Source organism: Dendrobates tinctorius, unplaced genomic scaffold (genome assembly GCF_039654945.1).
Source record: "Dendrobates tinctorius isolate UK_male_01 unplaced genomic scaffold, ASM3965494v1 ptg000177l, whole genome shotgun sequence".
Taxonomy (NCBI): domain Eukaryota; kingdom Metazoa; phylum Chordata; class Amphibia; order Anura; family Dendrobatidae; genus Dendrobates; species Dendrobates tinctorius.
Window position 1 is genome coordinate 4,403,173 of NW_027361844.1, and position 25,173 is coordinate 4,428,345.

Here is a 25,173-nt window from a genome sequence, read left to right on the forward strand (position 1 = left end):
TACATGACCCAATATTTGCAAAAGACGCAGAACACTATTTACATGCCACAATTGGTGTCTTCAGGGGCAGGAACGTGACAGTACAGTCCACTCCCTTCCACTAAGTTCATGTACCTATATCTTCGTTCCAGTATAGGGAACCTTGTATAATTGACGTATTTGTAGCTATATAATGCTGTAGTAAACTATCCATGTACTAATGGGCACTTTTTTTTTACTCTTATTGTTCAATAGTGTTTGGTAAAGGTTTGTATACTTATACCAAAACATTATATTTTTATGTGGATTGACAGCGCAATAAAATATGTAAGCAATTCAAGTTGCTTCCTACATACCATATTTTTCGGACTATAAGACACAGCAGACCATAATACTCACCCTTGGTTTTAGAGGAGGAAAATAGAAAAAGAAAATTGAAGCAAAAAATGGGGTCATGATGCATTGTTATTGGGGGGGAGTCTCCTGCTGGCGCTGATATGGGGGTAATGTCCCCCAATTCTACACTAATGTCCCCCCTCCTGTGTCCCTTCCTGGTATACATGTCCCCCATCCTGGTGTATATGTCCTCCATCCTGGTGTATATGTCTCTCATCCTGGTATATACTGTATGTCCCCCATCGTGGGCCCATCCTAATATATATGCCTCCCGTTATGCTGCTTTTTTTAACACACAACAAAATAAACAATTCTAATAACCTTCCCTCCACTCCCCCTGAGCGTGGCATCCTTTTCTGATGCCGACAACCCACTTCAGTGTGTAAGCGACAGGCAGCACATGAAGTCACTGCCATACTCCCCTAGTCACAGGCGTGTCGAAGACAGGAGCAGGGTCGCCATTGCAGGAAGCCGGTGACAGCAGGAGGGATGAATATTCATTTCCCCGTTAAAAGGAAATGAATATTCACTGCTCCCCACGCCCATAATCCTGCCCTCTTCTCAAGGTCAGCGTCAATGATAGTAAAAATCTTCACAGTCATTTACTATCACTGACCTATGTGATGAGAGGTGGGTGGGATTATGGGCGTGGGGAGCAATGAATATTAATTTCCCTTTAATGGAGAAATGAATTTTCACCGCTCCTGCTGCCGGCTTTCCTGCAGTGGCGACCCTGCACCTGCCTCCTGTGACTCCACTCCATAGCAAGCCAGATACATTCGGACTATAAGACACCCCCCATTTTAATCCCAAATTTGAGGGGAACAAAGTGCGTCTTATAGTCTGAAAAATACAGTATATGCAGCGTAGGGATCCCAAACATGAAGCCATAGTGAAAGATATTAGATCTGGAACCCACTCTACAAATAGCAATAATGTTTGCTGGAATAATTGCACAAGTCAAACTCTGACATCCAACAGAGAAAAACTGGGATCAAATGTAAATAAAAAATATAACTGACATATGCAAATAATTCCACCTGAAAATGTAATTTAATATAAACACAGAAATAAAATGATCATGAATATAATCATAAATGGGTATCTGTATAAAAAGCTACCACTGTTTGACACTTTAAACACAAATAAATTCCCTAATCACTGGAACCACAAAAGTATAGCCCAGCTCAAAATTCAACAAAATACAACCACATCCCGTATCAAGACAATTAAGCAAGAACTAGGGATAAAAAGAGTTTTTTTCAAGCTAAATATTAAATCTTATTGACATAGAATTAGAAAACAGAGCATCACTGCTAATGCAGGCACAAAGGGCATAAATAAAAAAATTGCACCTTAAAGAGCACATTATCAAAAATAAGCTATAATAACCTTTTGACACTGCGTGTATTTACTGCATCAAAAACGCAGCTTCTTACAATTTCAGCAAAGTGGAAGCTGCAGTAAGTCAATTTGTCATGCGGGTAAGCTAAGTTTTATGTGCAGATCTTTCCCATAGACTTACATTAGATGCAGAAAATCCGCAAGTAAAAAAAGCACATTCCATGACTTCTCAAATTACATTAATTTTTGTCAATACACCATTCTTTTATGTTTGTGTTTCTTTTATGTTTATGTATTTTACGGTTGTTCTACCATCATTAGCTTCTTTATTAGATATATATTCTGATTCAATATTTTTTAGTTTGATGATCGTGCGATAAACTCTTTCTCCTTTTGTTACCTGCACATCAATGTTTTTACACTTGTTTTTTATGAATATCTTGATAGCATACATGATATATAAGCATACATTTTAGTTTATGGAATGTTAATATTTAATGTTGCATATTATTTTTATTTTTCATAGCGTTATATTCACACTTGAAATGGACACAGCTTTCAGGGCAACTGAGCTGAAGATTAGTAATGCGCTACGTACAGAAGAACTATTGTCGATGATCTTCTTGTGTGGAAAGAATTTACATGAAAGAGATAAGGAGAACATAACAGAAGGAGTTGCACTCTTTTCAATTCTGGAAAAGAAAGGTCTTCATTCGAAAGAAGATTTACTTTTTCTTAAAGAACTTCTAAGTAGAATAGGCAGAATTGATATCTTAAAAGATGTACTGAATACAACAAAAAATGAAATGGAAGAGCTTAAACGATCCTTCCAGCACATTTCATCATACAGGTAAAACAATGTTCTAAGCTATTTGGAGACATCTGGTAAACATTATCACTATGCAAAACTAATGATCTTCAGCTACAAACAATATAAGAAATTAGTATGCAGATTTTGAAAAAAGAATAATTTATCCAAGGAAACAATTTCCATTTCAGGCTAAACAAGCAAAAAATAGGACTTAGTTCACATGTGTTAGATTTCACACAAATTTTGCTGTGGATTTTCTATCCAAATCCTTGTGAAATTTGCTACAAATCCAGATCCAATGCATACGTATGGGGCTTCTACAACTCCATTCACATGCAATGGAACATTTCTGTATGTATTTCCAGCTGTGTAGCAGAATTATGTGTCTTGGTTTATTGATTGTCAATGGGAATATTCCTTGTGCTAATCATCTGTGAAGTTGTCACATACCCAAAACACAACGAAAGTAATTCCATGGCAAAAATATGGGCTTGGACTTTGCAGAGATACACATTGGGTATTATTCTGATGTTTGCACATACACTAAGGCACTCAGTGTTAATGTAGATGTTATTTGCCCAGTTAGTAATGTAGTACCATATAATGCCATATTTCTCCCAGAATACTCAATTTAATACTCAAAATAGTGGCAAAAGTTTTTGGGAAGACTTAAATTGTCAATATAATGAAACAGTACACATATAGTACCATACCTTGCATACACAAAGCCAAACCATGATCACTCTGAAATGCATTGCTCCCAGAATCTCACTATCTAGAATGGCACAACTCACCAACATGGCATACAGTGCCCATATGGTGCAATACAGTCTTGGCCAAAAGTGTTGACACCCTTGAAATTGTTCCAGAAAATGAACTATTTCTCCAAGAAAATTATTGCTATTACACATATTTTGATATACACATATTTAATTCCTTTGTGTGTATTGGAACAATACAAAAAAATGAGGAAAAAAAGGCAAACTGGACATAATTTCACAAAATGGGCCAGACAAAATTTTGAAAAAAAAAAACTTTGTTTCAAGCATGTGATGCTCGTTCAAACTCAATCTTTGCATTGTGCCTGTGCGTCACACTATAGAGAACAGAAAGTGGAGTAGAGAACTGTCTGATGACTTGAGATTTACAATTGTTGAACAATTTCAACAATCTCAAGGTTACAAGCCCATCTCCAGAGATCTTGATGTTCCTTTGTCCACAATGCGCAACATGATCAAGAAGTTTACAACCCATGACACTATAGCTCATCTCCCTGTATGTGGACTGCAGAGAAAAATTGATGAAATGTTGCAATGCAGGATAGTGTGGATGGTGGATAAGCAGTCCCAATCAAGTTTCAAAGAATTTCAAGCGGTCTTGCAGGCTCAGGGTGCATCAGTGTCAGTGTGAACTATCCATTGACATTTGAATGAAACGCTATGGCAGGAGACCCAGGAGGACCCCGATACTGACAGACATAAAAAAGCTAGACTGCAGTTTGCTAAAATGTACCCAAAATCCTTCTGGGAAAGTGGCTTGTGGACAGATGAGACCAAGGTACAGCTTTTTGGTTAAGCACATCATTCTACTGTTTACCAAAAACAGAATGAGGCCTACAAAGAAAAGAACACAGTACCTACAGTCAAATATGGTGGAAGTTCAAAGATGTTTAGGGATTGTTTTGCTGCCTCTGGCACTGGTGCCTTCACTGTGTGCAAGGTATCATGGAATCTGAAGATTACCAAAGGATTTTGGGTCACAATGTAGTGCCCAGTGTCAGAAAGCTGGGTTTGCATCTTAAGTCATGGGTCTTCCAGCAGGACAATCACCCCAAACATACTTCAAGAAGCACCCAGAAATGTATGCAAACAAAGTGGTGGAGAGTTCTGAAGTGGTCAGCAAAGAATGTGGATCTAAATACAATTGAACACTTGTGGAGAGAACTTAAAATTGCTATTGGGAGAAAGCACCCTTCAAATATAAGCATCCTGGAGCAGTTTACAAAAGAAGAGTGGTCCAAAATTCTAGCTGGGAGATGTAAGAAGCTTGTTGATGATTATAGAAAGTGATTGTAGTTATTTATTCCAATGGTGTGCAACCAAATGTTAAGTTAAGGGTGCCAACAATTGTATCTGGCCCATTTTGAGGGTTATGTGTGAAATTATGTCCAATTTGCCTTTTTTTCCTCAGACTTTTGTGTTCTTCCAATACACACAAATTAAATAAACACATGTATAACAAAACAAGTGTAATTGCAATAATTTTCTGGCAGAAATACTTCATATAGTCCTAAATCTAAGGTAGAGGCTACATGGCGACTTTGGCAGTGAAACCTATTGTGCGGCTTGAGTTAACTAGGTCACTGTGTCACTGCTATATTGCAGCTAATTCAAGTTGTAACACCGAGCTTACTGCAACAGTGACAAGCATGTCGCAAAAATTCAAATATGATTGGACTTCTTGTGACTTGCTTACTATGGTCACAGTACCCTCAGAATCGCTATGTGACCCCATGAACTTGTGTAGTGCTGCAATGTAGCACTGACATCTAGCAAACTTTGACCATAGCACAGGTGTTGCAGCAAAAGGCCTGTTCTTACCTCAGCACCCCTAGTATCTACAGTATTAGATAAAAAGGTATGGTTGAGAGCATTATGTGTTGTCTTTTTTTACCTGAGCACCCCTTGTATCTCCTATATTAGATTAGAAAAATATAGTGGACAGCAGTGTGAGCAGCCTCTTCTCCCTTTAGGACCCCGTTATCTTGTGTATTAGATCAGAAAGACAGAGTGTAGATCAGAAAGGCAGCAGTATGAACAACCTCCTCTTGCCTCAGCAATCCTGGTATATCCAGTAATAGATCAGAAACACAGAGTGGACAGCAGGGTGAGCAGTCTCTTCTTACCTTATGGTATCTGTCATGCTCGCAGGTTACACACGTGGTTCGTGGACCCACTGTGCTGGGCTTGCCCAAGAAGGGCATAACTGAGGAGAACTGGTGTTTACTGGAGATCCTGATTGTGGAGTCAGGCTTGAGCTGCAGGTAGCCACCAGGTACCAATCTAGGCAATCCCCGGCACCACAGCTGTCGGGTTCACTGATAGGCAGGATTCGGAGACTGATAGATTGTCCAGACAACGTGGAATTCTGGGATAGGCTTTCGTTCAAATGCTCGGGTCTTGGGAAACTGTTCATGTACTGCCGGAGCGGCTTCAGGATCACGTATAAATGACGTATAAACTACACAAGACTACAGTCATGATAGTGGATAAGGAAATAACTATAAGAGACTGGGGTTGGAGGACATGACAACATACAGTTGCACATGCACTACCACTAAGGAAAGTATAAGGGTTGTTCAGGCACCTCCCTAATGGGGAGGTTGCTTTTTATACAAGATGCCTTCTAGCTAGTGGCTGGGGCATCTTTGCAGGTGTGCGCTGCATCCTTAAGAGCTGGGGAGAATGCACACTCGGTGCACCGCTGAAAGTCTGTGTAGCATGCACAGGAGAAGGAGACAGAGGAGAATGAGGATGCTGCTGCGGCCAGGGTGGTGGTTATGTCTGCGTCCATGCATGAAGGGAGAAAGGGAATGATGCAGGGGCGCTGGCAATGGGTGTTACAGTATCTCTTGGAAGAAATGGTGGAAAACAGTGTGAGCAGGCTCTTCTTACTTCAATACCCCAATATCTTATGTATTACACCAAAAAGACAGGATAGATAACACCGTGAATGGCCTCTTCTTACCTCAGTACTTCTGACATCTTCAGTACTATATTTTAAAGAATTGGTGTCACGATACTAGTGGATACAACTGGACACCAGTGGCTAGGTCAAAGAGACTACAGACACAGTGGGTTGTGCAAGCAATATTGTATTAATGATCTGAATGCAATATAGCATATAAGTCCAGATAAATGTTCAGTCAATATGATAAAAGGTAATAGCAGAGCTGATACTCTGCAACATAGCGTGCAAAGTCACTGAGCAGTGCGGGCACAAGACACAGACTCTTGCAGAGCAGAGGAACACACTAGCTGGCTGGAGTTCTTACTTCACCGCAGGTGTAGTCAGGCAGAGGTTCCTGAAGTCAAGTGTTCAGCAATCACTCGGTCAGCAGGCAGGGATCCAGACGTGCAGGTTGGCAGAGGACTCCGCCGTTAAGAGAGGACCAACAGGGATAGTAAGTCCAGGCTTGGGACTGCAGAGGCACAAAGTCCAATACATAATACACAAGCAATGAATCAGAGCAGGTGCTGGCTTTATATACAGCTTTGGCAGGAAGCAAGATGGCCGATGTGGAAACATCAAGATCCATGTTAACTAAGGGCAAGTCTAAGGGCAAGAGAAACAGATTCCAGGACTAGATACTGACATTACTCCCACCTCAAGAATGGCCTCCGGACGACCCTAAACCAGGCTTGCCAGGGTACCTTTGATGGAACTGCTCAATCAGTCGGGAGGTGTTAATATTATCCACGGGTTCCCAGGAATTCTCCTCTGAGGAATAGCCTTGCCATTTAATCAAATACTGCAGTCGATTTCTGTAGATTCTTGAATCCAGAATCCTCTCAACAATGAACTGCTCTTGACCATCCACAAGAACGGGATCGGGAGGAGGAGATGAACGTCCTGGAAAAGGATTTGGTACTACAGTCTTTAGTAGGGAAGTATGAAAGACAGGATGTATCTTCAGTGTTCTTGGGAGTTTTAAGCGACATGCAACAGCACCTACCAGACCACTGATCCTATAAGGACCAATGTACTTCTGTCCCAACTTAGGGGAAGGGATCTTCATCTTTAAATTCTTCGTAGATAGCCAGACTAAATCTCCTACCTTAAATGTTGGTGTTGGTTTGCAAAATCTGTCAGCTGCATTCTTGTACCTCTCTTGTGCGGAACCCAAAGTCTCTTTCAGAAGTTCAAGGTTCTGTTGAAGTGAAGAGATCCTGTCGGCAACTGCTGGTAAAGATGTATCTACCGGTAATCTGGGAAGAATGCTAGGGTGATATCCCAGGTTAGCGTAGAATGGAGACTGTTTGGTGGAGGCACTCTGGGAGTTGTTATAAGAGAATTCGGCCAAGGGGAGTAACCTTACCCAATCATCTTGCAAATGGCAAACATAGCAGCGAAGGTATTGCTCTAGTGTTTGGTTGGTACGTTCTGTCTGCCTGTTGGACTGTGGGTGGAAAGCAGAAGATAAGTTAACTTCTATGCCTAATGCTGAACAAAAGCTTCGCCAAAACTTTGAAGTAAATTGAACTCCACGGTCAGAAACAACTTCATCCGGAACCCCATGCAGGCGAAAGATGTTCTGGATAATTAGGTCAGCAGTGTCCTTCGCAGAGGGTAAACCGGAACAAGGGATGAAATGGGCCGCCTTGGTCAGGCGATCGACCACCACCAAAATCGTACTCTTTCCCTCAGAAAGGGGCAGTTCTACAATAAAGTCCATAGAAATGGATCCCCACGGGCGAGACGGCACCGGCAAAGGCTGTAACAGACCAGTAGGGGAGGCACGTGGAACCTTGAATTTGGCACATACCTCACAAGATGAAACGTACTTCTGGACATCCTTCCGAAAACCTGGCCACCAGAAGAAGCGAGATAAGAATTCTTGAGTCTTCTGAATTCCTCTGTGCCCTGCAACATTGGAATCATGAACCAATCTCAACACTCTTAACCTCACGGCTTCAGGAATGTAGAGGCGCCGTTCCCGGGTCCAAACTCCATTCCTAAAAAGAAGGCTTACCTCATCAGATGGCTGAGACAGGAAAAGATCAGAGTTGTAAGCTTCTTTGATGACCTGCAGCAAATCTTGATTCTGAATGACTCCTACAAAATTGCAATCAGAAAGTATGGTCTTAGGTGGAGCATCTGGAACAGCGTCAGTGGAGAACATCCGGGATAGAGCATCTGCTTTTCCATTGCGAGAACCTGGTCTATAAGAGATTGTAAAATTGAATTGATTAAGGAAAAGACTCCAGCGGGCCTGCCGTGGGGTCAGGCATCTTGCTGACCTGATGAACTCAAGGTTGCGGTGATCCGTGAGGACCACGATCGGCTGTGAGGCTCCTTGCAGAAGATATCTCCACTCCTTGAAGGCGGCGATGATAGCCAGTAATTCTTTATTTCCTACATCGTAGTTCTTTTCGGCAGGAGACAGTCGCTTGGAAAGAAAAGCACAAGGATGAAGTAAATTCTTCTCACCTGTTCTTTGGGACAGTATAGCCCCGGTGGCACAGTTTGAGGCATCCGCTTCAATAATGAAGGCGAGTTCCGGGTCAGGGTGGATCAGTACTGGTGCTGACGTGAACTTGAGCCGAGAGAATGCTTCTTGGGCTTGAAGGGACCAAATAAATGCTGTCTTCTTCTGTGTCAACCGGTTGTGGGGCGAGACGATGTCAGAGAAGTTCTTGATGAAACGTCTGTAGAAGTTAGCAAACCCGATGAAACGTTGGACCTCCTTGACGTTCTTGGGGATTGGCCACTCCTGAATCGCCTTGATCTTGCTGTTATCCATACTCAGACCCTGTGGAGAAATTACATAACCTAAGAATTGAATCTCCGACTTGTGAAATTCGCATTTCCCCAGCTTGATGTACAGCTGGTGTTCCCTCAACCGCTGTAAGACAGTCTTGACATGTTGCTGATGTTCCTCCATGGAGCTAGAAAAAAATCAGAATGTCATCCAAATAGATTACGACAAAAATATCAAGAATGTCTCTGAAAATATCATTTACGAGATGTTGGAACGTTGCTGGGGCATTGCAAAGTCCAAATGGCATGACCAAATACTCAAAGTGTCCATATCGAGACCTAAATGCTGTTTTCCCATTCGTCTCCAGGTCTTATACGGACTAGATTGTATGCCCCGCGTAGGTCCAATTTTGAAAAGACCTTGGCCTGACGAACTCTCTCGAGAAGCTCCGGAATTAATGGCAGGGGGTAGCGGTTCTTGATGGTTACCTTGTTAATTTCCCGGTAATCAACACAGGGTCTGAGGGATCCATCCTTCTTTTTAACGAAAAAGATGGGTGCACCGGCTGGAGAGGATGAGGGGCGTATAAACCCCTTAGACAGGTTCTCGTCGATATATTCTTTGAGAGTCTTGAGCTCAGGACCGGACAATGGATAAATATTACCAAAAGGAATGGTAGCAGCAGGCAGAAGCTCGATTGGGCAGTCATAAGAGCGGTGTGGTGGTAATTTATCTGCATTCTTTTTATCGCACACGTCCGAAAATTCTTTATAAACTGCCGGTAACTCTAGGTCCGATGATGGGTTGGCCGGAGATGGATCAGTCGATTTCTCAGAAGTTACCTCTTTAGCTGGGAAGCGCAATCTCTTAGTCTCCCAGTCAATGATGGGATTTTGAGCCTGCAACCAGGGTAAACCCAAGATAATAGGGAAATGTGGAGAGGAAATCAGAAGGAAGGGCAATTTCTCCTGGTGATCATCTCCCATGAGGACCTTCAGTGGTTCAGTCTGCTGGTCTACGGGCCCCGAGGTCAAAGGGGACCCATCCACAGTCTCCATCAGAATTGAAGACACTCTTCTCTGTGATCGGATTCCATATTCCTTAGCAAAAGAAGTGTCCATGAAGTTACCGCTAGCCCCAGAGTCTATCATGGCGGAACTGTTCACCCAACGGGAGTCAATCCAGATCTTAATAGGAAGGTAACAATGTGAATCTTTTTTCTTATTGCAAGGGTATGAAACTGCAGAAGATAGAATAACAGCATTAATGGGTAGTATCGTTTCGGATGTAACAGAGTTCATATCTGAAAAGTCATAATCAGGAGTGGTTGCTGCAATTTCGGGTGGCCCTGATTCGGAAGTCATGGAGTATGATTCAGAGAAGTCGCGTTCTACCACGGCTGTGGTTGTTCTGCAAGAACGATTGGGGCAGTTGATAATAAAATGTCCTGACTTCCCACAGTAAAAACATAAATTCTCCTTGAAGCGAAATTCCTTCCGTTCGTCACTTACTCGACTTCGTAGGGAATTTACCTGCATCGGCTCAGGTGTGGACTCCTGAGGACTTGGGTCCGGAATCTCCTTAGGAAGGAAAGGAAGAAGCGATTTATTGCTGCGGTTCATCTCAGACCACCTTTCTAGTTTTCGTTCGGAGATGCGAGCGTCTAGGCGAATACAGTGATTGATGAAATCACCTAGAGCAGTGGAAGCCTCCGCACGTGCAAGCTCGTCCTTGATAGAACTGGACAACCCCTTCTTAAATATAGAGTACTTCGCTGCACTATTCCAGGTGGTGTCCTGAGCCCACCTTCTAAAATCCATAGCATACTCAGTCGCTGGGCGTTTACCTTGACGCAAATTCAGCAGGGCCGTCTCAGCTGTAAGGCCACGGTTCGGATCGTCAAACATCTGCCCCATGGCGGCGATAAACATATTGAAGTCATTCAGACATGCATCCTGTGATTCTATCAGAGGGTTTGCCCAGGCAAGGGCCTTATTAGTCAGCAACATGATGATAGTCAATACTTTGGATCGGTCTGTAGGAAACTGTGTGACATGTGCAGCAAAGTATAAACGACACTGGTTCAGAAACCCACGGTACTTGTCTCGGTCGCCACCAAACCTAAATGGTGGTAGTTTGGGGATGGTAGGAACAGAAGCCTGAGATTGTGCCTCCAGTGCCGCAACTCGGCCACGCAATTCCTGAAGGGTCTGACTGAGCACTTGTATATCATATTTAGTCTGCCCCTCTAGGCCTTCTATTCTGCTCTTCCATGTCTGCACTTCAGCGTGTACAGTGGCAGTGATATTATTTAGCTTCTTAACACGCACTTCTAAAGTCTCTGACCCAGCGGCATCCATTTTTAAGGCTTGTGTATCCTGTCACGATACTAGTGGATACAACTGGACACCAGTGGCTAGGTCAAAGAGACTACAGACACAGTGGGTTGTGCAAGCAATATTGTATTAATGATCTGAATGCAATATAGCATGTAAGTCCAGATAAATCTTCAGTCAATATGATAAAAGATAATAGCAGAGCTGATACTCTGCGACACAGCATGCAAAGTCACTGAGCAATGCGGGCACAAGACACAAACTCTTGCAGAGCAGAGGAACACACTAGCTGGCTGGAGTTCTTACTTCACCGCAGGTGTAGACAAGCAGAGGTTCCTGAAGTCAAGTGTTCAGCAATCACTCGGTCAGCAGGCAGGGATCCAGACGTGCAGGTTGGCAGAGGACTCCGCCGTTAAGAGAGGACCAACAGGGATAGTAAGTCCAGGCTTGGGACTGCAGAGGCACAAAGTCCAATACATAATACACAAGCAATGAATCAGAGCAGGTGCTGGCTTTATATACAGCTTTGGCAGGAAGCAAGATGGCCGACGTGGAAACATCAAGATCCATGTTAACTAAGGGCAAGTCTAAGGGCAAGAGAAACAGATTCCAGGACTAGATACTGACAATTGGTGAACAGCAGTGTGATCAGCCTCTTCTTACTTCAACACTCCTATATCTCCAGTATTAGATGATAAAGACAGGGTGGACAGAAGTGTGACCAGCCTCTTCTTACCTCAGATCACAGTTATCTCCTGAATTAATGAGAGTATCCACTAGGAGCACAACTTAGTACCCGTAACAGATAGATGGTAGATATTTCCACTGCAAATGCTAAAAAAGCACTTGTCATATTGTCACACATCCAGGTGGTGCACATAGTTCATGGACCCACTGTGCCACAGGGCCTAGCTTACCTAGGAGGGGCATAGCTAAGCCCAGTCTTGTGGCATAGTGGGTTCACGAACCTTGTGCACATCTACTTAGGCCATCTGCCCTGCAGATCTCGAGGCTTCCTTTATGCTAGGAGTTGTATCAACAGTTGAGCCATCGGCAAGAGCAGCAGGATGACATTTTTTCCTATCTACAAACACTGGATGCCCGAATTAAAGCCCTGACATTTGCTTTTCCTGGAGTGGAACACATCCTGTCTGATCCGCCACGGTAGAATGGGGATCCAAAGCAGTGCCGTGGGTTCCTAGAGTAGTGCATGGAGAATTTTTGGGCCATCATTTTCTTTCCGATCGGGCTAAGGTGGGATTTCTTATGTCCTAACTAGCAAAGGGTGCCCTGGCATGGCCCAACCACCTATGGGAGATAGGGGATCCAGTGACCTTGGACCTTCAGGCCTTTCTGGTGGCCTTCCGAAAGGTCTTCAATTGAGTCGAGTCTCGAATTTTTTGCAAAATCTTCCCTTCTCAGCTTCCAGGAGTAGACCAGAGAGATGAAGAGTGTGAGAAGGCCATCATGTCTGGCACTGTCCTTTCAGAGACCACCTATTCTCCATCCTCATGAGGCAACTGTCTGTACTGAATCCATGGAGGTCGACAGTGTTTGGCAGCTGAGCAACAGCTGGAACTCTGATGTGTGAAAGGATTGCGGTATTGCTGCAGTTGTGTGGAATATCCTGGCTGTCTTTGTCATGTTAAGTCTGAAAAACTAAAAAACCTTGGGTCAGTAGGAGAGGCTACCCCTAGCGAGAGTATTCCCTCTCTTCCTATGACTGCAGTTTTATGTCTGGCAAGTGGAGGCTTTGGTTTGGGTGGAAAGCACTTTCTGCAAGCCATGCAGAATCGGTGTTAGATTCCTGTCCGAGAGTTCCAGAATCCAGTTGGGCTGTTGTTGGGTGAAGGAAGAGCCCTACCCCAAAAAAAGTCAAGTCACTTTTGAACATCTTGAGCTTTATATGGGAGCACTGTATACGGTGAAGATCACCTACCATGTATTGTCTGGTTTATTCCATCAACTTTCCCTAGTTTGTCCAGAGCTGAGAAGGCGAGTGCCCGTTCTAGTCTGGAGATCCTGAAAAGTGCTTCATTGGGGACAATGAAATCGCAAGAAGGGTCTGGTCCCTACACGTCCAGTTGAGTCATCTTCTTTGCAAGGTCTGCTAGTTGCCAACTCACTATTTGCTGGTGTCTTCCAAGAAAGGGAAGAGGAGACAATGTTCCCATATACTCCCGATGATTGTTCCAATGATTTGCTCCCAGGAACCTCCCCTCCTCGTGGACATGTTATATTAAAGACTAGGCTGAAGATGGACTCAGAAGAGGTTTCTTCAGTTTCTAGGTGGCCGATTGAAGAGAAAGTCAAGGTGGTGGCATCTTTGTAGTCTCTGCAATCCACCAACCAAGCAGAGGCACTTCAGTTGGTCCTTGAATCCTCCAGGGTGGTAACTAGTCTCACCGGAGAGAGAGACTTCTCAATGCAAGATTCCTAGTACTACATGGAAATAGAAAAAGAGCCCAAATTGACCAACCACCTTATTATCCTGGGCAGACGGAGCAATTAAATCACTACGATTTCTTTTAGAAATTATATTATATGCTCTGTTTAAAGACAATTCTGGATAATTCCTTCTTTTTAATTTAAATGCTGACACCGCCAACTCAGACTCCAATTTATGTGCATCACTACAATTGCGCTTGATCCTAATAAATTCTCCTACTGGTACTGATCTTATAGTATGTTTAGGGTGACTACTTCCTGCATTGCCCCCTCTGCCCAGGATAATAAGGTGGTTGGTCAATTTGGGCATAAACCTTTCATTTGTTTTCAATATAGTCCACAATTTTATAAAATAAGAGAAGTTATTCACAAGTTTTTGCCTGTTTTGTATGAGGATCCGATTCTAGATGCGGTTTTGAAAACTGGTTATAATGTAGTGGCCAGAAGAGTGCTTACTATTGGCAACACTATTTCACCCAGTTTATACATGTCTAAGAAGAGAGATAATATGTGGCTCAGCGGCAAAGGATTTTATAAGTGCGGTAAAACTAATTGTAAGACGTGTAAAAGGTCAACTAATATTAAAATTTTTGAAAATTACGGGGGCGTGGCCTGGATGCCTAGGATGCCAGTTGCATGAGCTGAATGCTCCTTCCCTGAGACCCTGCAAAGCGACAATTTCAGCGCCTTTCCTGCATATTAATCAACCCACCCGGCTGCCCGAATCCTCATTGATCACTTGCAAGATGACAAGGGGTAAGAGAAATCTCAAAAACCAAAGCAAATTGGAGATTTTCTTCAACAGGGATACCAGGCAAGATGGCCCCTCAATAAGCAGAGTCTCCTGCTCCTCGGGAGAGTCTCCTTCTCCACTGCCCCTGAGCCCAGCAAAGACCACCGCTGCGGTGCAGTATGAGGCAACACCCACCTCACCTTATCTCCGGGGTCTGGGTCTATCAGCAGGATCTAGATTTTCCCCACTTGCGGAGGGACACGAGGGAAATGTAGTTCCAGCAGGCTGGCGGATGGATATGCAGCAATGCACACCTCCCCTGCACTCCCAGAATAACAAGAGAGATGTTGCAGAGAAAGGGGATTCTGGAGGAGACAATTGTAAATCTTTTGCAGTATTACAGCAACTTCCTACAACAGATCTCCCTGCTTCAGGAACTTTAATTAAAGATATGCTGATGGCGTTTAGCACCGCAATGCTAAAGGACTTTTCTTTAATGTTAAAACCTGTTACATCTCACATTCAGGAGGTGGAGGAGAGAGTGTCCCATGTGGAGGACAAAATGGGAGAATTTGCATCTTCCCATAACAACCTTATTGACTCTCACAATGACATGGCAGAAGACATAGAAGCCATATATAATAAACTTGTGGACTTGGAGGATCGTAACCGCAGGAACAACCTGAAATTAAGGGGGTACCAGAAACCATCACACCATCTGAGCTGAGGGGTTATGTGCAAGATTTAATCCAAGCGGTGGTCCCCTCCTGTTCACCATATGAACTAATTATTGATCGAGCGCACAGAGTATCTCGCCCAAGCCACTTGCCAGACACTGTTCCGAGCGATACTGTTGCACGCATTAATTGCTATCATATTAAAGAGGAACTTCTGTCCTATTCCAGAAAGAAAGGATCTCTACCTTCACCTTTCCACCAAATCAAAATTTATGCTGATCTCTCAGCAGAGACACTGCGCTTCCGTAGACTAATGAATCCCATCACTGCAGCCCTCAGAGAATCTCAGGTGACGTACAGGTGGGGGTACCCCTAGAAATTGCTCTTTAACAGCAAAGGATCGTAGCATACTGTCTCTTCATATGAAAGAGGAAGAGATTTGCTTCGTACCTGGGATATACAAGTGCAGGAACAAACTCAGAAACAAAGAGAGCCGCCTGTAAGGGCAGAGGAAACATGGCAGAAAGTCCTCCCAAAAAGAAACAGGCGCTGAAGATATAATCATTATCTATATTTTACTATCTTTTAACAAGGGTGGCATCCTGACTGGTTGGTGCGGACAGTGATATACCCCCTGCGGATTTCCGACTCCCGCGTTTTGTGGACCGAAGTGCAGTCCTCGGTCTGTTTCATGACTTTACTTCTGATTTTATTAGTTTGCATTGTGTTTGGTTTTTGTTTTTTTCTATCCTTTTGCATACCTGTGGTTTATTCGGGTCCAGCATTTTCCCACTTTGCAGGGAATTCTAACAGGTGTAATGGGCAACCCATTAGTCATACTAACATCTGTATGTTTACAATATGGTTATTACAATATGCTCACTTAATGTTAGAGGCCTAAACAGCCCTCATAAAAGATCTTATGTGTGGAAGGAGGCGGTCGCAGCTAAATGTGAGGTGTTTTGTGCCCAGGAGACGCACTTATTGGAGAAAGACTCCCACAGACTGTCTCATCGGCTCTTTCCATATGTGGTCCAATCTAATTTCTCGAAAATAAAGAGAGGGGTGATGTTAGCTATCAAGGGGTCTGTTGCTTTCTCCTCGACTTATCTACAACTTGACCCTGCAGGTCGATACCTCATACAAATGGGCACCATAAATAATGTTTTATATACTATAGCCGTCATTTATGCTCCAAACCAAGCGCAGACTAGATTTATCAAAAAATTATTAACTAGAATCAATAAGGTTAAACACGGCCATGTAATCATATGTGGGGATTTTAATTGTGTTTTTGATAATTCTCTGGACTCTTCCACCCCAACCTCCAGGGGGCCGCCTGTTCTCCCCCCCTTAGCCTTTCGGGAGGACCTATATGACATATGGAGGGTTCTTCATGCATGTGAGAAGGACTATACCTACTTTTCATGGGTACATCACTCCTACTCCCGGATAGACCTATTCTTGGTCAACAGGTCTCTCCTTAATATTGTCAACTCATCAGAAATAGGTATAATAACTTTTTCGGATCACGCCCCCATAAAGATGTCTGTTCTGGAAGAATCTGAGTGCCCCCTTTACTCCCTGTGGAAGATGAACCTCTTTATTCTAAAAACCCCCTATTTAGTGGCACAAACAAAAGTAGCTTTTAAAGAATACTTTGAGCTCAATGCGGACTCGGTCACTAATTACTTCCATGTATGGAATGCCCATAAAGCGTTTATCAGCGGCCACTTTATTAAAATAGGCCATATTCTTAAAAAGCAAAGAGAAAAACGCTTATTAGACCTTACAGCATCGATCAGTTCACTGGAATACAAGAATAAAAGAGCCCCATCCTCTGCCCAAATGTGTAAACTACGTGATCTCCGACTGGAATTGCGGTAATTACTCTTACACAATTATGAAAAAAATCTTATGATCACCAAAGCCCATTACTACTCCCAAAATAATATAGCGGGTAAACTGCTAGCATTCAGAGTGAAAATTAAAACTTCTAAAACATAATCCCCTTTTTGAGGAACTTATCTCCGGATTCTAAGATATACACTCCTCGGGAAATCGCCAATAAATTTAAGGATTACTATGCTTCTTTGTATAACTTAGATCCAAGAGCAGACCTCCATGGCCCAACAGCCCCTGATACAAATCTGTTTTTGTCAAGCATTAATCTCCCAACTCTTGCAACCAGACCAGTTAGAAATCTTAAACGCACCTTTGACGGAGACTGAATTGACCAAAGTGATTAACTCTCTCCCATAGGCGAAGGCCCCAGGCCCGGACGGTCTTACAAACTTGTACTATAAAGCTTGCCAGGAGTCCTTAGTCCCGCACTTAAGCAAAACCCTACAATAAGTAGCAAATGAAGGGAGCTTCCCAAAAGAAATGCTGACAGCTACTGTGATCACACTCCCAAAACAGGGAAAGCCACTGGAGGTGCCCCAAAACCTCCGCCCGATTTCATTGTTAAACACTGATGTCAAAATTTATACTAAGTGTATTGCTCTGAGATTGGCGCCTATCATTCCTTCCCTTATTAACCCAGACCAGGCTGGTTTTGTGCAAGGGTGGACTGCAGCTGACAACACCAGGAAAGTAATTGATTTGATAGATGTAATAAATAGAAGGGGAACACCAGGGGTGGTAGTGGCCTTAGACGCCGAGAAGGCATTTGACCGAGTGAGATGGTCGTTTGTCTTCTCGGTTCTGGAGCGTATGGGGTTTGGGGGTCGGTTGCTGACTGCTATTAAAGCTCTGTATTCTGCTCCGTCGGCCAGGGTTTTTGTGAATGATACCATGTCAGAGACATTCCCCATTACAAATGGCACTAGGCAGGGGTGTCCTCTCTCCCCCTAGTGTTCATTTTAGCTTTAGAACCACTTGCCCAAGCAATCAGACAAAGTCCAGATATCTGGGGCATAGAGGTGGAGAAACAATCTCATTGCATCATGTTGTATGCTGATGATGTGATATTGACGTTAGCACGCCCCCTGGAGTCTTTGCCGGCAGCTCTAGAGATTATTGAAAAATTTGGCCTCCTATCTTACTACAAAACTAATGAGAATAAATCTCAAATTCTACCCCTTAACATACCATTACCGCAGATGAAACGCCTTAAGGCCATTATGAGGATGGACTGGCAGATGGAGCAAATTTCATACCTGGGAACGTTGGTAACATCATCCTCCACTAATTTGTACAAAGCCAATTACCTCCCCCTACTAGCAGATATTGAGAATGAGATGAGCAGACTCCAAAAATTTGAAGTCTCCTGGGTGGGTCGTATTGCACTGTTTAAGATGATATTACTGCCCAAAATGTTATATTTATTTCGCACGGTGCCGATATCACCTCCGAAGGTGTTTTTTCAACGTTCTCATAAGCTTCTGAACGCCTTCATCTGGGGAGGAAAGCAGTCTCGGTTGTCGAGACATTTGTTGCAACGCGCAAAGCCAGTGGGGGGTGGGACTCCCTAGTGTGAACGATTACTATATAGCAACTCAACTCAGCCAGTTGAAGAACTGGTGGAATTGCGACCCCCCCCCAAGTAGGTGGTCCCAAAGAGAGGCACATTTTGCACCCTAACACGATCTCAGGGTGGTGCTATGGGCAGCTCTGGTTGACCCACGGAACCTGGGGGCCCTCCTTCCACTGACTAAGCACTCCCTGGTCTAATTGGCTTCAGGTTCACTCCTCCACTCAGACACACATCCCTGCATTGCCTCTCGAGGCACCTTTAGAACTTTTGGAGGTGTTATCAGAGGACCTTGACCTGTACCATTGGAAGATAGGCAGGATCATGGTATTAAGCGATATAGTTGAAGATCACACTCTTTTACCTTTTGCCCTTTTGAAAAACAGGTTTGGCTTGACCTTTAAAGACCATTTCTCATATCTCCGGGTACAATACATTTTGAAGAAATATCTAAACTTCCCATATAGGGTTAATAGTGATATTATTAGGACCCTCTCATCTTCCTCATCCCTAGATATGGGCTTGAGACCCCTTTATGATTCCTTGGGACATAAGAGCAGATTTGTAAAATCTATACCCTTCATATCTTGGGAAAAAGACCTCGGTAAAGCCCTTCCTGACAAGGACTGGTTAAGAGCAATTAAACTGGCAGGACGGACTTTTAGATGTACGTCCCACTTTGAATCACACTTGAAGCTGATACTCCTCTGGTATTTTACTCCGTGAAGCTCCATTCCATGTTTCCCAACACCTCACACCTATGTTGGCGAAACTGTAATCAGGTGGGGTCCTTATATCATATATTTTGGGATTGTCCACTTATAACTTCTTTGTGGGATCACGCCTTTAGACTTATTTCACTTGTAGTGGGACAGATCGTTCAGCCGTCTCCCGAGGTGGCGCTCCTCCTCTTAAACATACATGCATTCCCCCCATGCTCTAGAGTGGTAACGGCTCATATTGTGTTAACGACAAGACTCCTATTAGCTAAACAGTTGAAAAAGATGTTATTCCTAAGAAAGAGGCCATAGCTCAAGCAGTTTATACCACGTTTATTTTTGAAAATTTTTGAAAATTACAGTAAAATACAAAAATGTAATAATTTTTTTTTATTAATTGTGATTCAAGTCACTTTGTTTATAAAATTGACTGCACTAAATGTAATATTTCATATATAGGATGTGCAGTTTGTAAATTAAAACAAAGGATTTCTGAACATTTGGGAGATTCTGATTAATTTGAGAACTATTTCTTCTGTGGCTAAACATATTATATCATGTAATTCTAGAGCTATTTCTTCTTTTTGTGTGTATGGTATTGAAAAAATCAACAAATTACCACATGGTGGTGTTAGGAATCTGGGTTCTATGATGCCTATGCGGGAATCCAGATTTTCACATTTGTCTCCAGAGGCTAAGTCCTTTTTTCCAGCTTCTGAGCATGCCCATGGGACGAGCTCCCATTGGAGTTCAGGAGTCAGGTGCTCAGGTCCTGCTCCTGATTCCATTGGTTTAGCTCAGGGCTCTGGAGATTTCCGGAAGGTCCCGTACGCTATAAAAAGTGCGCATGGCCGTTATGCCATGCGCTAGTATTTTCATACTGCTGCTGTGTGTATGGTGACGGATGATTGGATTGGTGACTGACTCATTAAGAAACCCCTTCCCTCTGATAATACGTCTGTGTGAGTGGTTTTCAGTCAGTACCTGCGCTAGCGCCAGCGCACAAGCTCCATCTTTCCAGCAGCTCAGCATCCTGCATCGCACTTGCGATATTTGCGGTTGCAGCTTGTCCAGGTGTGCGCAGTTGTGACGCCGAGCACACGTGTACACGGTAAGTCCGCTCGGTTGTAGTGATCTTTTTTAACTACTCCGGTTTCCGGCTACCGCACGTGTGCCACTGAGATCCTGTGCTGTTAACAGGCTCAGCAATACTATTTTGGTATTATTTTCCCTGCAGCTCTGTGTCCCTTAACAGAGCTTGCCTGATTGCTTTGGGGTGTGTTAGAACCCTGTGCATATTTGTGCTCTGCCTCTCTCAGCAGCGGTTTTACCATCCACCGCACAGTGGACCCCGAGTGGCGAAGGTACTTTAATTATTTATTTTTTTTAGTGCCTTCCGCCACTCCTAACATAATACTAGCTCCAGGGTCTGGCTGGAGATGGCAGATCAGCAGCAACTGCTGCAGTGCGTGCGACAGCTCGAGACTCGCTTGGCTACCCTTGAGAGAGCTCTCGCAGCTTCGCAGGCCACAGATGCTGCTGTCCAAGCACTCACGGACGCGGTTGGGTGTATGTCCATGTCTGCCCTTGCGCCAACAATTACCTGCCTCCCGTTACCCGAAAAATATTCTGGGGATGGCGCCTCCTGTAGAGGTTTTTTCAGCCAGTGCTCGATTCACCTGGAGCTGCTGGCTGTGCAATTCCCTACAGAGCGGGCCAAGGTGGCCTTTATTATATCCCTACTGTCGGGCAAGGCGCTGGAATGGGCTACGCCACTATGGGAGCATGGTGACACAGAGATCCGGACTGCAGCTAATGTGATAACTGCTATCAAGCTGGTGTTTCTCGGTCCACGAGTTACACATGACACCTCTCTCCAACTGCTCACTTTGTCTCAAGGATCACTCTCGGTCAGCCAATACGCCGTCCGTTTTTGGACACTGGCGTCCGAGTTGGAGTGGTCTGACAAGGCTCTGATTCCTGTATTTTGGAAGGGATTAGCGGAGCATGTCAAGGATGCTCTATCCACGAGAGAGATTCCTACCACCCTAGAGGAGTTAATATCTATCTCCTCATGGATTGACCTCTGTTTTTCTGAGCGTGGTTTGGAGCGAGCTCACTCCAAACGGAGAGGTACTCCGGCTCCCAAATTTTTTGAGTCCCTGGACCTGCCCGAGCCAGAGGTTCTACCTCCTGAACCCATGGAGGTGTCTCGCGCCATTTCTGAAACATGTCCGGCTCAAGAGTCAATAAGCGGTTGTCACCATCTATTTGCTGCTTCCCAGGAAGACAGTTCCCCGCAATGCTCTGACTGTGAGCCTGTAGGCGAGACTTTTGTCCCTCCTTGCCAGCGGCCTAAAGTCTTCGCGTGGGCACACGCGCCCAATGCGGACGGCCATCGTGGCTGTATGCAGACCACGTAGTCTCTGGCCAGAACGTATTGGTGGCCGCACAGGGCTCGGGACGTAAAAAAGTTCATTCGGGCATGCACCTTATGTGCACGGGATAGTCTTCCCGAATGGAGTGTGGCTACGCCCGCCGATACACGGCGGCATACTCCTAAAACTTCCACTCCCATTGTCTCCCTGGTGTCCCTCCTGAGACCTGGTGACCTGGCCTCCCATGATACCGTCCGTGTGTCTTGGTTTTCAGTTTCACCTACCGGGACATCAGGCTCGCCATTTGACGATTCTGAGACCTGTGCCGCTGTCTGGCACAGGCTGGTGGATTGGAAGGTTCAGGGAGGAGGGGGCCCTAGGAGGGGGGTAATGTTAGAAATCTGGGTTCTATGATGCCTGTGCGGGAATCCAGATTCTCACATTTGTCTCCAGAGGCTAAGTCCTTTTTTCCAGCTTCTGAGCATGCCCACAGGATGAGCTCCCATTGGAGTTCAGGAGTCAGGTGCTCAGGTCCTGCTCCTGATTCCATTGGTTTAGCTCAGGGCTCTGGAGATTTCTGGCAGGTCCCGTGCGCTATAAAAAGTGCGCATGGCCGATATGCCATGCGCTAGTATTTTCATACTGCTGCTGTGTGTATGGTGATGGATGCTTGGATTGGTGACTGACTCATTAAGAAACCCCTTCCCTCTGATAATACGTTTGGGTGTGTGAGTGGTTTTTTTGTCAGTACCTGCGCTAGTGCCAGCGCACACAAGCTCCATCTTTCCAGCAGCTTAGCGTCCTGCATCGCGTTTGCGATATATGCGGTTGCAGCTTGTCCAGGTGTGCGCAGTTGCGACGCCGAGCACACGTGTACACGGTAAGTCCGATCAGTTGTAGTGATCTTTTTTAACTACTCCGGTTTCCGGCTACCACACGTGTGCCGCTGAGATCCTGTGCTGTTAACAGGCTCAGCGATGCTATTTTGGTATTATTTTCCCTGCAGCTCTGTGTCCCTTAACAGAGCTTGCCTGATTGCTTTGGGGTGTGTTAGAACCCTGTGCATATTTGTGCTCTGCCTCTCTCAGAAGCGGTTTTACCATCCACCGCACGGTGGACCCCGAGTGGCGAAGGCACTTTATTTATTTTTTTTAGTGCCTTCCGCCACTCCTAACAGGTGGAGATATGCAGCGCTGTCTTTTGACCAGAGAAGCATTCTGGATTTATAACTTGGGCACAGGGTTTCCAGATGGATTGAGCAAACGAACTGAAATCATGTTTCATTATTGATGTTTTTTTTTCTAATGTGTTTTTTCGTATACATATATATTATTTGCATTATTCATGTCTGTTTTTTATCATATTTTCTTTTGATGCCTTTGCATATCATGTGATTTAATGTGTAATTCTGATAGGTTCCTGAAATGTATAAATATGTGGAGTATTGTGATGTCTCATAAGCTTGGACAAAGATCACTATTGTGATTGAAACGCGTCGCTTTGTCATCCTGTCTTGCTTGCTGATCTGTCCCAGAGCACTGATGTTTTTATGAAGAACATTATTGCATTATTGTCAAATAAAGAATTTCCAATTTTTAAGAAGCTGGAACATTTCCCTTTTTTTCCTTACTGGTACTACGTCTGCTTCGTCTCATTCTGAGGTTGACTTGTTGGAGAAGTTGTGAGGATGGTGAGAGATATCTCTTTTCTTCTAGTGGATTGGAGTGACCATGGTCTTGAAGAAATGTCATGGGAGCCCGTGAAGATGAGTCAGGTCCAAATTTCTCTGCAGAGAGTCCTCAAAGGCTTGAAGAAAATGGAGTGTAAGGGGGATACTGTAACACTAATGCCGACGTCCCTGCATGGTTAGCCTTCCCCTTCCATGCAGGGATGCTGACATACTCACTTGCTCCTGCCACGTGACATGTTCCCTGCTATGCTCTCTGCTTTCTGTGTTCCGGAGGCGCACTGAACAGCTAGGAGGCATCTTGTATAAAAGGCACCCTCCCCAATAGTGAAGTGCCTAAGCAACATTGATTCATTAGTTAGTTAGCTAGTATAAAACTAGTGACTTGTTAGGTCCCCTGGTCCTTGAGTGGCCAGGTCATGTATCCGAACCCCTGGTCTGTGTGTGGCCAGTTCCTGAATCCACTCCCCTGGTCTATGGCTAGTGCCTGAACTTGGTCCCCTGGTCCATATGCGCCCATTCCTGAACCTCGTCCCGTGGTCTGTGTATGGCCAGTGCCTGAACATGAACTTCATATGTCTGGACTGCTAAAATCAGTCTCCGAATTCAGTCTTATTTATGACTCCATGTCAGTATCGCTCTGCCTGAGATTCCATAACCTGTGTAATCTGAATGGCGCTCGAGTCTGAGTCTGTGTCTATGTGTCTGACCCTTGAAGTCAGCAGCTGCAGTGCCGAGGACTGCCTAGGACTAGTACCTGGCAGCTACCTGCAGCTCAAGTCTAACTCAACTATCAGGATCTCTAGCAAACACCAGAAAGCCGCTTAGATACGCCTCTCCTAGGTAAGCCCAGCCCCGTTGTACAGTGGTTTCATGAACCACATGCACCACCTGCACCCATGACACAAATTAACATTTTAGGACAGGTTTCTGTCAGTGTGAAAAGACATTAGCCTTTTTAATTCTATAGTGATTACTTTCATAGACAAAACGATTGGGATTTGTTAATTAAAGGTATTTAGGGATTTATTTATAATTATATTTACTTTAGCTATTTATTTCTTTATTTTCCCTTTAACACCTTTAAGGAAGAGATTGCTAGTCTTTTAAATTGTTGTTTTACTTATTTTCTAAATTTAGTGTTCCTCTTCACTACTGTAAGCCTTTAGTGAATAAATTTTTGTTTCCTCCACTAATCTAGAAACTATTAAAAGGATGACTTGTTACTTGATAAAAAATTGCTTTAAACACATTGTAAAACTCCCTGAGCTTCCCAGACTCTAGTTCTTTTACTTTTTGTGCTGCATCAATCCTTTGCAAGGATTTTCACATTTGTTAATTTTGGAGTTAAGTATGTGAAATCTCTACTTTGCATTCCAGGAGACATTTCTTCAGAGTCTTCTCTGTTGACATGTTCCTTTACCCCTCTCTCCCAGATGCTGTTCATCACTGCTATCACAAATTGATAGACTGCTTGATGAACTGCCAAGCTGTGATTGACAGCATCTGGGAAGGGTGAAATCATACTCCACCAGAGAAGACTCTGAAGAAACCCCCAGTTGGACTGCAAAACAGAGATTTCACAAACGGCGCTCTAGAAGAAATAAATGTGAACATCTCTGCAATGGAGCGATGCACTGTAAAAAAAGAAAAGAGAGGAAGAATCGGGAGCGCTCATGGATTTTTGCAAGGTATTTAACTTATTTTTT

The 25,173-nt window shown here is 44.0% G+C and overlaps 1 protein-coding gene across 4 annotated transcripts in view; it reads left to right on the forward strand.

Moving 5' to 3' along the window:
* The window catches only part of LOC141054238 (caspase-8-like), a 221,199-nt gene that overhangs the window by 10,136 nt on the left and 185,890 nt on the right, over positions 1 to 25,173 (forward strand). For all 4 annotated transcript variants that reach the window (XM_073551482.1, XM_073551483.1, XM_073551484.1 and 1 more), the window contains exon 2: positions 2,246 to 2,569. In XM_073551482.1, coding sequence (XP_073407583.1) covers positions 2,265 to 2,569 — 305 coding nt within the window. In that variant the 5' untranslated portion in view covers positions 2,246 to 2,264. The remainder of the gene's footprint in view (positions 1 to 2,245; positions 2,570 to 25,173) is intronic.